Genomic DNA, 12,224 nt, shown 5'->3' with positions numbered 1-12,224 from the left:
GATCGGGTCTCTTCGGGTCACGGTGTCGGGGCCCAGAGGTGTACGTTTCAGCGGCAGCAGTGTCAGCCTTGTTACACACAGGTGTCTAAAGGTGACAGGTGTGACCGCTACAAGGCCAGAGGACTGAGGAGCAATGGCAGCGGGGGAAGCTTTACGTCACATCCAGCCTGCAGGGACGTTTGGACGGCGCGACAAATCAGTGTGGCTGTCTGCAGAAAGCCAGCGCTCTGCAAAAACACAACATCTTACCAAGTATTTCTGGTTTCTAGTGCAAAAATATTTTGATACACAGGTAGCTTTTTTTTTTTTTTTTAGCAAGATAAAGGCACATATTTTAGGTAAATAATTCTTTAATATTGATTAAAACGCACTAGATCCACTTACAGATGATTTCACTTATGGGAAAAATGTTTTATTGTGAGTGGAACTAGAACTTTTTCATCAGTATTAAGGAATTATTGACCTAAAACGAGTTACTCCACAGCGCTTGTGCTACCGTTTCCTGCTGACATTAAAGTTTTTTTGTAAACATTTTTTGTCAAAAATGGCAAGTTTTGTTGATCATGACTGATTTGTAAAAGCAATAGAAGAGTAAAAGTTCCAAGCGGGTGAATATATTTTATAGTTAATGTATGTTAAGCTCTGGTTCCCTACAGAATTATTTATTCCTCTAGATATTTTTCACTTTGTATGATAACTGCATATAGTTGTGTATTTTATGCAACAGACCAACAGAAACTAGCGAATAGCTGAAAAGTAGAAGAGATTTTACTTGGGTTTTCAACATTTTGTAAAACCACTTTGTGCTTACTTGCAGTGTACATCTGCCAGCTTGCATATGTCGATATTTGCACTAGAAACCAGAGCAAAAATACTTGGAGAGATTTAGTGTTGTAGCAGAGTAGAGGCTGCAATAGCTTCACTGAAAGCCCAAGAAAACTGCAGTGACTAAAGTCTATTCCTCCTCTCATATCTGAATCCTTCCCTGGATAAATTCCAGTTCTCCTCTTCCTTTTCTTATTTCTTCTTTTTTAGCAGTCGGCCTTCGGCCATTTGCCCAGGCTGCACGGAGCTCTCTGTGCGCTCTTACAGTTAACAGCTGCCAATATACAGCCAGGGCGCGGGGATCAGACGGCTCTGCAGCGGGCCCATAAAGGGCCCCTGGAGTGGACTGACGAGAAATCTCACACCTTTCGCTCACATCAGCCAGGCAGCGACGGCCTTTTGATGCAAAACCAGACGCTTTCTTTTCTTACTGTAGAGAAAGTGGAGCCACGGATGGAAACATTATACTTTTTTATTTAATTTTTTTTCACTCAATTGTTCTGCCTTTTCAATCAGAAAATGACGTCACCACATTCATCACATGCAGTACTTTAAGAAAAAAGTATATGCATGCCCCCCCCACCCCGCTTTGCAGATTTTTTTCTGTTTCTGCTTTTTTTTTTTTTTTTTGTCACACCTTTAATGGTTCAAAACAAAAGTGTCCAGTTTGCGATAACTGGCATTAATCTCTTACATAAATGAGGAAGAATAACTGAGTCACATTTGGAACAGGCCGTTTAAGGTCATGATGCCACGACCTCTTGATTGGAGGTATGGACTTTGACTAAGCCGCTCTGGCATTTCAGAAGTGAACTTGCTGAGATGTTCTTTGGATCAGTAGCTGTGGATATTTTACTTATGTTGAAAAAAAAAAAATTGTGGTGCCTCAATTCAGTGGCGGATTCTGATATAGGCAAAATGGGCAGCTGCCCAGGGCGTCATCTTATAGATCCATTTTAGTTTTTTCTAATTTGGCGTGTTTCTGTTAAGCAAATTTACTTTAGTAATTTCAAGTTGAACAATTTTAAGGTGAACGGAAGCACAGCTACTGTTTTTTTTTTTTATTTTAGCATAATCCAAAAGCCCTTGATCAAAATGCTACAAATAAAGCCTTGAAAACAGCTGATAGATGTTAATGGCTTTATTTCTCATCTATTCGTTCATTTTAATCAGAGCGTGATGCTTCTTCAGATTTTTTAACCTTCATGTTGTCATTTGGGTTTTATTTATGTAATTCCATAAATATGAAGCAAATAAGCAACCTTTGGACCCCAAAAATATATCTATACATTCAACTTAATTTGGATAATTTGCTTCCTTAATGAATTAAGTCATCTGAAATAATTTTTGCATTTACTCAGCTTATTTTTGTCTAAATTAAAAACAAATTTTTGTAGTGATCTGAAACATTCAAGTGTGACGAAAACAATCACTCTGTAAGGGATCCAATACTTTTTCTAAAAATAGCTTCTTATATGCTGACATAACTCGGAGCAGCACACCAAGAGGAGCACATTCCCAACAGGAAGACAAGAACTACTGCGTCTGTTTTAACACCAAGAATAAAAATCTGCGTTTTCAACTCCTCATCCGGAGGAACCAGGATCTGAAAAGTGCGCAGCAGGGGCCGGGGAGGCGGGCTCACATTTGGCCCTCCGCGTAGGAAAACAAACCTCACATCTAGCTTTCCTGGCAAAGGGAGCAAATGACAACTTCACAGCACTTCATAAGAAACTCCTGGAAGTTGCTAATGAAGACTAATGACTTCCCTCGCGTCAGACGGTTCACACCACGGTGTATGGGCCCTTTGAGCAGCGGGGAGGTCCGCCAGCTGCTGGACAGGGAGGCTTCCCCCAAAGAACATCACATTTAATGTTGTTTGATGAGTATTTTAAATGATCAGAACTCTTTTATTTATTTAAAAACCATATGCCTTTTAAGATGTGGAGCAGCAACTAGTGGAGCTCCTTGATACGGCTCACTGTCCAGGGTGGCATCTCACCAGGGGCGATGAAAAAAATAAGTTGCCACCTGAATGAGTTTGCTATTGCTTATTTTCATGCCACTCTGTTTTGAAATAAATTTTACTTTCATAATGGTATTAAAAGTGTTATATGGTTTTAATATACTTGCATGAATTTTTTTGTTTTAAATATCTAAAAAAAAAAAAAATCCATGAATACACATGGCATTCAGACGAATTGGTTTAATGTTTTGTTTTCACAGCGTTTTCCAAAACACCAAGTTGGGTGCCCATGTGGAAGATCGTCCAGGGTGGCAAACGTGGTAGAACCGCCACTGGCTGCAAAGCTTTCCAAAAGCCGAGCTGAGAGTTTTTATTTGGAATGAAGATGCAGGGCGTCATCTCTAGACTTTAGCATAATAAATAAAACTAATCTGGTCGAGTGTCGTGCATTAATAGGTAAACTGGAAAAAATAAGCTCTAAAGGTGATGGGTTATTGCTCCACTGGGAGATTATTTCACTTATAACTAGTACTTTTTCCCATCAATTTTAAGAATTATTGACTTTAAGCAAGAGTCTATAGCTTGCTGAAAAGTTACTTGTAAGTTTTTGTCTTATTTCAAGCGTACTAAAATATTCTGTACTAGAAACACCAAAAATACTTGGTAAGATTTTGTGTCTTTTTCAGTGTAAGAATCTACAACTTTCACTTTATGAACTGAAGAAATGTCTCGAGTTGCGTCTGTATTAAGAAAACAATAAAGTGGTTTGATTTGGTTGAAAGACTCAAACAACAAACTTGTTTTTTCAAATATATATATTTGGTTTGACATCAATAATGCATTCAAACATGTTCTCAGGACTTTAACCCACTTCACATTCATTCCCCCAAAGCCCGTCACAACAACCCCGAGAACAAACAAATATAACAAAGCAGGTTTTTTTTTCTTTATTACGGTGGGAACAGTTAATCTATTTGTGCCCTTTTCCTTTAAAAATGACCACAGGCGGCTTTCAAGAAACATAAGTCTTTCTTCTTTTTTTTTTTATAGAAAACTATCTGTAAAAAACATTCGGTGCGTCTTCCTCTGAGTTTAGGCAAAGAAATGTGAAACTGTCCGTAAGTGAATTCAGTGGAAAGGCATCAAGATTGGAGAGTCGTCCTCGTTGTTGTGCTGCGCATCGCTTCCTCTGACATCGGGTAGAGTTTACGGCACCTTCCTCCCTCCAGCTCAATCCAACAAACATTCAAAAGATTCCTTTTTTTTTTCCTTGTTTTGTACAAAAGCTAATTCCTCTCAGTATTCGGATCAGTGCTGGTGGCAGGACGTCATCCTGGCGAGAAGTGTTTTCGTAGCTACAAATGCACACGAAAGAGACAGAATAATAACACAAAAAAAACAAATTTAAGTGCCAGCTGAGAAGCGTCCCAAATGTTCAGTGTAAACATTTTCAGTCTGCTACAGGTTATGAGGCTTCGTGGATCGTTTGGCTCCACGGACGGAGCCGGAGCGTGACCAACTGGCCGGCCGGCCGCCCCGTTTCACCCAATGCATCGTGTAGCAACGCGACGGCGCCGTCGAGACCAGAATGTCACGGCGGAGTAAACGGTGACAGGAAAGTGCTCAAGACGAGCGATTAGCTGCAGCTCGGAGAGGGGAAAAAATAATAAAAAAATATGCACACGACGTAGTAAAGATGCATAAAAATGTCGCTGGTGGCCGTTAAAGGCAAACTTTTTTTTTTTTTTTTTTTTTGCCGGGTCGGATGTAAAGCAAGAGAGCTGAAGAAGCTTGATGTGTGATATGCATTAGTTTCAGGCATGCTGCGGGACGAAAGCCTTCAATGTCCGTCATGCGCCGACACACTCCTTGCAACCGTAGCAACCACGCAGCGGCTTAGAATACTGCATTTCATCCGTTTGGAGTGGAGATTTTATTTTTTTTTCCCCCTGTATGGCACGTGAGGGAACCAAAGCATCAACACAGACAGCTGCTCAGGAATCAATTATCATTATTATTATTATTTTTTTTTTTAAAGTTGAAATTTAATCTTGAGTTTCAGGCTCAGATGTCCATGTAGTCGTCCTCCTCGTCCGACTCGCTCTCCAGAGACGACTCCTGGCTGGACGTCTCCTGCACCTCCAGCACCGGCTGGGTCAGCGTGTCCTTTTTCACCGTGGCAGCGGACTGGGATGACAGGATGACGTTCTGTACGAGGGACAGACAGCAGAGGGCGCCGTTCAGCAGAGCTGCGTGTAAACGGACAGGGAGGCCGGCGTCGGGAGGCGGAGCGGCTTACCTTCAGCCGCTGCTTGGTTTCCTCTGAGATGCTGCCCTTAGGGGAGAGCAGCGTGGGGGTGGGGGGCGTTACCGTGATCTCCGGGGGGAACTTGGTGACGGTGGAAGGGATGAAGAGCTTTGGCATGTTTGCCGGGACACGGGAGCGGATCCGGCTGGGGTCTGGAAGCTTGGACTGCTCGCTGCTGGCGTACTGCGTCTGGTCTGAGAGGGAGACAGAGGGACCCATTTTTAATTTCTACAGAAATGCACACTTCTTGTTTACCTGGGATAAAGATGACTTTTCTAATGTCACGTTCAAAAAGGCATCGCAACATGTGAAAATATTGTCGCTAAGCTAATCGCTGCACATCTGAAAAGCTGGCTACACACATTACCTGCGTTTCCATTGGCCATATGATGAAGCAGTTTGACATTTCAAAAATACATCTGTTTAATGGAAAAGCATCAATTTTGAAAAAACAAAAACCAAAAATCATGTTTTGTTGTTAGGATGAGGTAGTTTTTAGTGTATGTCACACCAGTCACATGATCAACAACCAGATATTACCACTGATGGAAACCACGAAGAAGAAGATGACACAGGAAGTAGAGGATCATGGCGTGACATGTTTCTGATGACTTGTCGCAGAAAACACGCTTTTTAATTGCGATTCTTAATCTTTTTTTTTTTTTTTTTTTTTTAAAATTTGGAGAATTTTAAACTTTTCCACACATTTGTAATGAAACCGCAGCTGGTCTTAGTTTCACCCAAGCTCTTAAGATGGGTGCAGTTATCGCACCACATACTTTTTCCTTCCACTTAACCTTCCATTACCGTTATTAGACGCAGCACTGTGAACAACCAGCTACTTTAGTGATGCCTTGAAATGACTTATTGTTAAACCTAAGTTTTTATTGATCTCATGCAATTATTAACTTGCCATTTGCCATGATTACTAAAATCAACAGACATAAAAGGTCGACATATTTCATACTGAATCAATACGACTTTCACTTTTTCAGTTGAATTACTGAAATATATAAACTTTTTGATGGTTTTCTAAGGAACTGAGATGAATGCGTGTGGTTTGAAGGGTCTGACCTGAATAAGGTTGCGTGGTGCTACATGTTGCCGCTTCCTCCTGAAACCAGGCCGCCGAAGGTTCCTGGCCCTGGGAGACGGAGGCCAGTTTCATCTGCTGACAGAGGTGGGACTCCTGCTGGCGGTACAGCAGCCCCTCTGTGGGCTCCTCCCGCTCCTCTGAGGGGTCAAACAACATGGCGCACATTTACTCAGACATACGACAACGCAACGCTTCAGAGACGACAGAATTCATTAAATATGGGTAAATATGTTCAAATTTGTTTTCACTGTGTAGTAAAACTACATAGAAAACGTATTTAGTCATTCCTCAGACTTGTGTTGCAGCACATATTAATTTAGTTGTTCGTTTCAAATCAGAGGGCGGGGCCAACATTGATATTCACCATCTCATTGGTCTGCAGCCGAGTTGCTGTGCAGGTGAACCAATAAGATGCCAGATTCATTTGACGACTCAGACAATTCAAATAGGAAGCAAAATAATAAACAATAATTATAACAATAAACACAACTGTATTATTTTCATGTTATAACATAATTCAATATATAATTATTATTTTAGCATGTAACAAATTCAAGTTAAATTATTATATGCCACATTGTTTGTTACAAAACAAACTTAACAACCAAATAAAAATGTAATAAAACATATTAATTTTATTTAAAACATTTAAAGGACAGATAAAAAATGCACTATAGCTAAAACTCAAATGCATGGGAAGTTTTGATGAACTAATAATTCAGCAGTTTATTTCCATGTATTGTTATGAATTTATTACTTCATTACTTCATAATTAGAAAATCTGCTAAAAAGGTGTTCCACTTTGTTACATCACAAACACTTGGCATTTTATTTTATTTTTTTAAAATTCCCTGCTAGTGCAAAAAAAATAAATAAATAAATAAATAAAATAAATAAATAAATAAATAAATAAAAAATTCCCCCGCAGTCGTGGCAAACGGATACACACAAACAACTGAACTACGACTCTGTGATTGTTGCCTTGGAAACCGTTACATAATTTACATCGGTGAGATGCTGCGGGATGCAACTGTTTGCATGTAAATCCCTGCTGATGCAAAACACATTTGTGTGGATTTGCACACGTTGAAAGGTCACCGAACTCGGGGGAATTAAAGACAGCGTCAAGTCCTGGAAGGTACAAAAAAATAAAATAAATAATGTTTAAGAGCTTTTTTAAAAAAAAAAAAAAAAAAAAAGTTAATATGTTAAAGGATTTGTGGCTGATTTAGAGTTGAAGTAAGAAACCAGTGTAAAAACTCCACAATATGTGTACAACAACAAAACAGCCTCAAGAGGCTCTAAATTAAGCATCTAAATGCAAACTCACAAGGAAAAAGTGAACACAAAACATGTCGATGTTAAAGACTCAAGCTGCAAGTTTCCATTATCAGACGGTAAATTTAAGCAGGTTGATGGATTTACTCCTGCAGATATTAAACGTGGCTCAAACTGAATATTCATGACGAGATTAAAGCAAATCCTCCCAGAAGCTCATTCAGACAGAAGAGACTCTCAGTCTGGACTCTGCTGACAGAAGCTCCTGTTGGGGGACAGACACAGCCCAAAAGGCAAAACATAAACTGCACACAGACCCCTGTTACGTAATGCTGCTGAGGAGGGCTGCAGGCGCCCCCTGCTGGCCACTTGGAAGAAAACATGAAATCAAATGCCAAACCAAACCAACCAAACAATATCTCCCATTTGGCGAATTTCATATTCACAAATTTAAATTTCCTTTTTTTATTGTTTTGTTTTTACAGTTTTTGTTAAGGAATTCTAACTTTATTTATCTACTATTGTACAAGAGTACAAACAGAAAAAGCTCCAAGCATGAATATTGTGGGTCACTGAATATTTTGAACTGATCATAAAGCAGGGAGGGTTTCTGCAGGTTTCACCAACTCAAATTTAAGACTTTTTAAAAACCATTTTGCACAGAATTAAAGACCCTGAAATGTATCAATTTGGTCCAGATGACTGATGATAAATTTGCATTTACCCATGATGATCACAAAAAGCTAGCTGCCTAGCTAGTTAGCAAGTGTATTAGCACTAGCAATGAGTTACAGAATGCAACAAATGTTTGAGTGTGACTCAAACCTTTGACTGACAGAAAAGTCCAGTGAGAGGAAAAAGCAAACCTGAATTTACCAAATTTAAAAGTCCTGTCAAGAGGCCAGTTAAAAAAAAAAAATAAAAAAAAAGAATTTAAGACATTAAAGCCTTAATTTTAGAAATATGAAGATAAGACTCTTCAAGCATGAATGGACATCCCTTAATGCTCACCTCCCGTTTTATTTCACATTCCGTTTCCACGTTTTTTTCTTTGCATTTGTAAACAAAGATGTTCATAAAGCAACATAAAGTTGCTTTTTAGATGAGTTGGGATTAGGGTGTCGTACCTGCAGGTGGGAGGAAGGCCGTGGCGGCGGCGCCGGCGGCGGCGGCTGGGCCGGCTGCTCTCCTCTGCTGCGGCTGATCGTGGTGGACGCCTGAGCTCTGGGGTCGGGCCACCTTGCTGAGCGGCTCGCAGGCCCCCCTGGCCTGGCCGTCGTGGGTGGTCAGCGGGTGGCAGACGGGGTGGCTGAGCAGGACGGGCGCTGGCAGGGCGGCGGGGAAGAAGAGGTCCCTGTGCTCCTTGGTGTACTTGGGCGTGGTCGGGGCGTCACCTGTCGACTGCTGGAGACGAAAACAAGGAGAGTTGATGTTGTTAAAGCAGCTGGACTTCAAAAGAGCAGCAAACCGTCTTCCCCCTTGAGGCTGGAGGCAGGAAAAAAAACAAAAAGAGTGATCCACACTGAACAGAACAGCACTTTTCAGACAACATACATCAGCGATATTAGTCCAGCTAATAATATCCTGCGCGGAGCGATGCGGCGCTCCCTGAGGGGACCGGCGGCTGCGGTACCTGCATGCTGCTGAATGGGCTCAGCTCTTCTGAGCCACTTTCCTGGCCGCTCTTTAGAGGACCACTTAGAAACACAAGAGCTGCACAAACAACCTGCGACGACGGCCAGCCTGCTCCCAACAGCCGCTGTCATGGTAACGCACAGGAGCACAGTTGAAGAAGAAATGAATAAACCTTCTCGAGTTTTTTGATTTTGAACAAAAGAAAGAAGAAAAAAAAAAAAAAACGATGCCTGCTGCATAACTTGTAGCTGCATTTATTGGAGAGCAGAAAGCAAACGCAGTGTGACTTCAGAGGGTTTCGGTGGTAAAGGTTAATTTGATAATTAAAAAGATACAGCTGAAAGAGAAAAACAAAAACAACAAAAAAAAAAAACCCACACTGGACCAAACTCTAACAAACACGTCGCAGAAAGGCGCTCTGCACACGGTAATTTGGCTCATCTGCCATTTATCCCAGCGGCCTTCTGGGAGTTGAAGTCAAACGGTGCTCTGAGTCACAGCTGAGTGTGGCAAAATTTCCCACAGGAATCACGCAGCAACATTCACTGAGAGAGGAGCGGATCGCTCAGGCCTCAGCAGCAGCAGCGTCGCTCCGGCTTTGATGATTCACAGCTCATGAATTAATCAGCAGCAGCTCAGAAACCACCGAGTCAGTCGGCCTCGGTGCATTTAGAGGAGCAGCGCATGCGAGAAAGTACACGGAGGTTCCTCAAGCGCCGCTCCGGTCTGCTCAGAAATGAGAAAGTGTGTAGTAGTGCAAGGGGGCCGACTATATTTCACATTTACATCCACAAACCTCTGTGCATTTTACTGAACCGAGCTCAAACTGAAGCCTTCGACGACACATAATGGTGGCAGCATGATGCTGCGGGGACCTGGCAGGAAGTGGGGAACTTAGAGTTAGTAGGAAGGTGGAGCTAAGAACTCTGGCTACTTGATGCAAAGGCCTTGACACTGGGATGACACCCTGGAAATCCCACCCACATGGTGGCAGCATCAAGCTGTACGAATACCTTCGTTTATTATTAGAGGCGATCGGCTGATACTTGCATGTGACACTGATCTTATCCACAGATCTTTTCTACCTCTGCAAAGATCTGAAAATCAGCTGCCATCTCCTTTTGCAAAGACTTGCAGCTGTAACTGCTGTGAAAGGAGGCTGTACAGGTTGGGGTGTGTGATATGGACAGGTCTCATCACACTGCTATGCAGTATTGTAACGATAAGAAGAAATATTGATTACTTTGTTTTTAAGACTAACAGTGTGGCTCTGACTGCATGGCAGAGAAATTGTAGCCTCACAAACACAAACAGTGCTCTTGAAAAACCCATTTGATTTGTAGTACGCTTCTTTAGAAGCCTGATTAATTAGTGAACACACACACACACACACACACACACACACACACACTGCATTTAACTGTATTTTCAAAATGACTGAAAAACTGCGGAGTTAATAGTGAAACTAACAAAGCTGGCAGTTTCGTGGGATTTAAAAACGATTAATTGGAATTTATTGTGACAACGATAAATCAGAGTTTATCACAATAAATAACGAGCGGCACGATAAACAAATGCCCACCCACTCTGAGGGGCTGCATACAAATCCATCCCACACTTTTCAGATTGCTACTTCAAAGTTTGAAAACCACGAATCAGTTCCTCCCCCAACTTCACTTTTAAATATTCATTACCTCATCATTAAATAAAATTTCACATTTAATCACACTCAGGAGCAGAAAAGCCGCAGCCCTAAGCTGGCTCCCCGACGAGCTCAAGCATTTCATTTCTTCAGGAGAATGTGAGAAGCATAAACAGATTTACAAGAAAAAAAAAAAAAAAAACGAGTGGAAGAGGAAAAGACGCTTTCCTCCCAATATGGCATCAAAGGCAGAGAGCTAACGTACACACATGCGATGGAAAGGAGCCGATTCTCCGGCTCGGCCCTATAAGGGCAGCGCTGCCTGTGCCGGGGCCGGATGGACACGCATGACTCTGGAGGAAGCAGCCGAGGACGGGAGCCGAGATCCGCTGCTTGGGAGTGCGACCGAAACGAAAACACGACAGCAGTTGTTGGCACGACGGTATCACATTAAGAGCAGTTGCGTAACGCCGGCGAGTAAGGTTTTTTTTTTTTTTTTGAGAGAGCGTTAGCTGATTCATATCTTCGCTGTAGGGGAGAACACTTCATCTCTAATAGGAACAGGTCACCTGTTTAAACATGTCCGCTTGATATCTGGCTTTGCTTACCTTCGCTCAGGTGGATGGGTCTTTTTTAATTTATTTTTATTTGTTGGGGGGGAAATATTTATTTTTTTAATATTGCAAGGTGAAAATAATGGATATGTAGGTTTTATGTTTTTCTTAAAAAGGAAAATCTGAAAAAAACGTGCGTCTAATTTTCCCCCCAGAAAATAAGTTCCACTGGATTTTATCTAAGGGTTTCAGAGTAGGAGGGGCTGAATACAAATGGCAGCAATATCTGAAAGAAAACATGCAGTTTCACTTTGATTTAATACTTATTGCTGGTCACAATCGTCGTGGTTTGCGGTTGTAATGTGATCAAATATGACCAAAAAAAAAAAAAAAGGTGAGAATATTTTTGCAAGATGTCTGGCAAAATATTACAGTTTTTCCACAGAAAGCTTCTTAAAGAAGAGTCGCACAGCTGCTTCAGTAAGATTTAAACCCTATGCCCTCCCCACACACACACACACACACACACACACACACACACACACACACACAGTTCGTTGTTCTCTCTGTCAAGTTACGATTAGAGACGTGAATGTTTGAGAAATTAGGATCACAGAACTGAGAAAACCTGATTTATTTTGTCAACATCTACTCCTCATGAACCGGAGGTTCAGGGAACATCACCGTGACAACAGGATGTGGGCAGAGAGACCCTTGATAACTGTGTGGGCAGGAGGAGGAGGGACGAGAGAGGAATGGGGGAGACTCCGACAGAACGAAGCAAAGCAAGTAAGGATTTGATGAGGAGAAAAAAAAACAACAACCCACAAGTGCAGTTCTAGCTAAAAACAGCTAATTTACAGCTGGATGAGCTTTTTAAAATTGCTCTTAGCTACATTATATTCCTGTAACTTTACAGG

The 12,224-nt window shown here is 41.5% G+C and overlaps 1 protein-coding gene across 4 annotated transcripts in view; it reads right to left on the bottom strand.

The window, feature by feature from the left end:
* Nucleotides 1-4,737: 4,737 nt before the first annotated feature.
* cabin1 (calcineurin binding protein 1) overlaps nucleotides 4,738-12,224 on the bottom strand; it is a 45,074-nt gene continuing 37,587 nt past the window's right edge. For all 4 annotated transcript variants that reach the window (XM_015028275.1, XM_015028281.1, XM_015028289.1 and 1 more), the window contains 4 exons: nucleotides 8,601-8,877; nucleotides 6,174-6,332; nucleotides 5,091-5,293; nucleotides 4,738-4,999 (listed from right to left, as the gene is read on the bottom strand). In XM_015028275.1, coding sequence (XP_014883761.1) covers nucleotides 4,856-4,999; nucleotides 5,091-5,293; nucleotides 6,174-6,332; nucleotides 8,601-8,877 — 783 coding nt within the window. In that variant the 3' untranslated portion in view covers nucleotides 4,738-4,855. The remainder of the gene's footprint in view (nucleotides 5,000-5,090; nucleotides 5,294-6,173; nucleotides 6,333-8,600; nucleotides 8,878-12,224) is intronic.

The sequence above is a fragment of the Poecilia latipinna genome, unplaced genomic scaffold, assembly GCF_001443285.1.
Source record: "Poecilia latipinna isolate Pla-1442-1.1 unplaced genomic scaffold, P_latipinna-1.0 Scaffold8, whole genome shotgun sequence".
In the NCBI taxonomy this organism is placed as follows: domain Eukaryota; kingdom Metazoa; phylum Chordata; class Actinopteri; order Cyprinodontiformes; family Poeciliidae; genus Poecilia; species Poecilia latipinna.
Note: the sequence above shows the minus strand (reverse complement) of the source record. Positions and strands in the feature narration are given on the sequence as shown.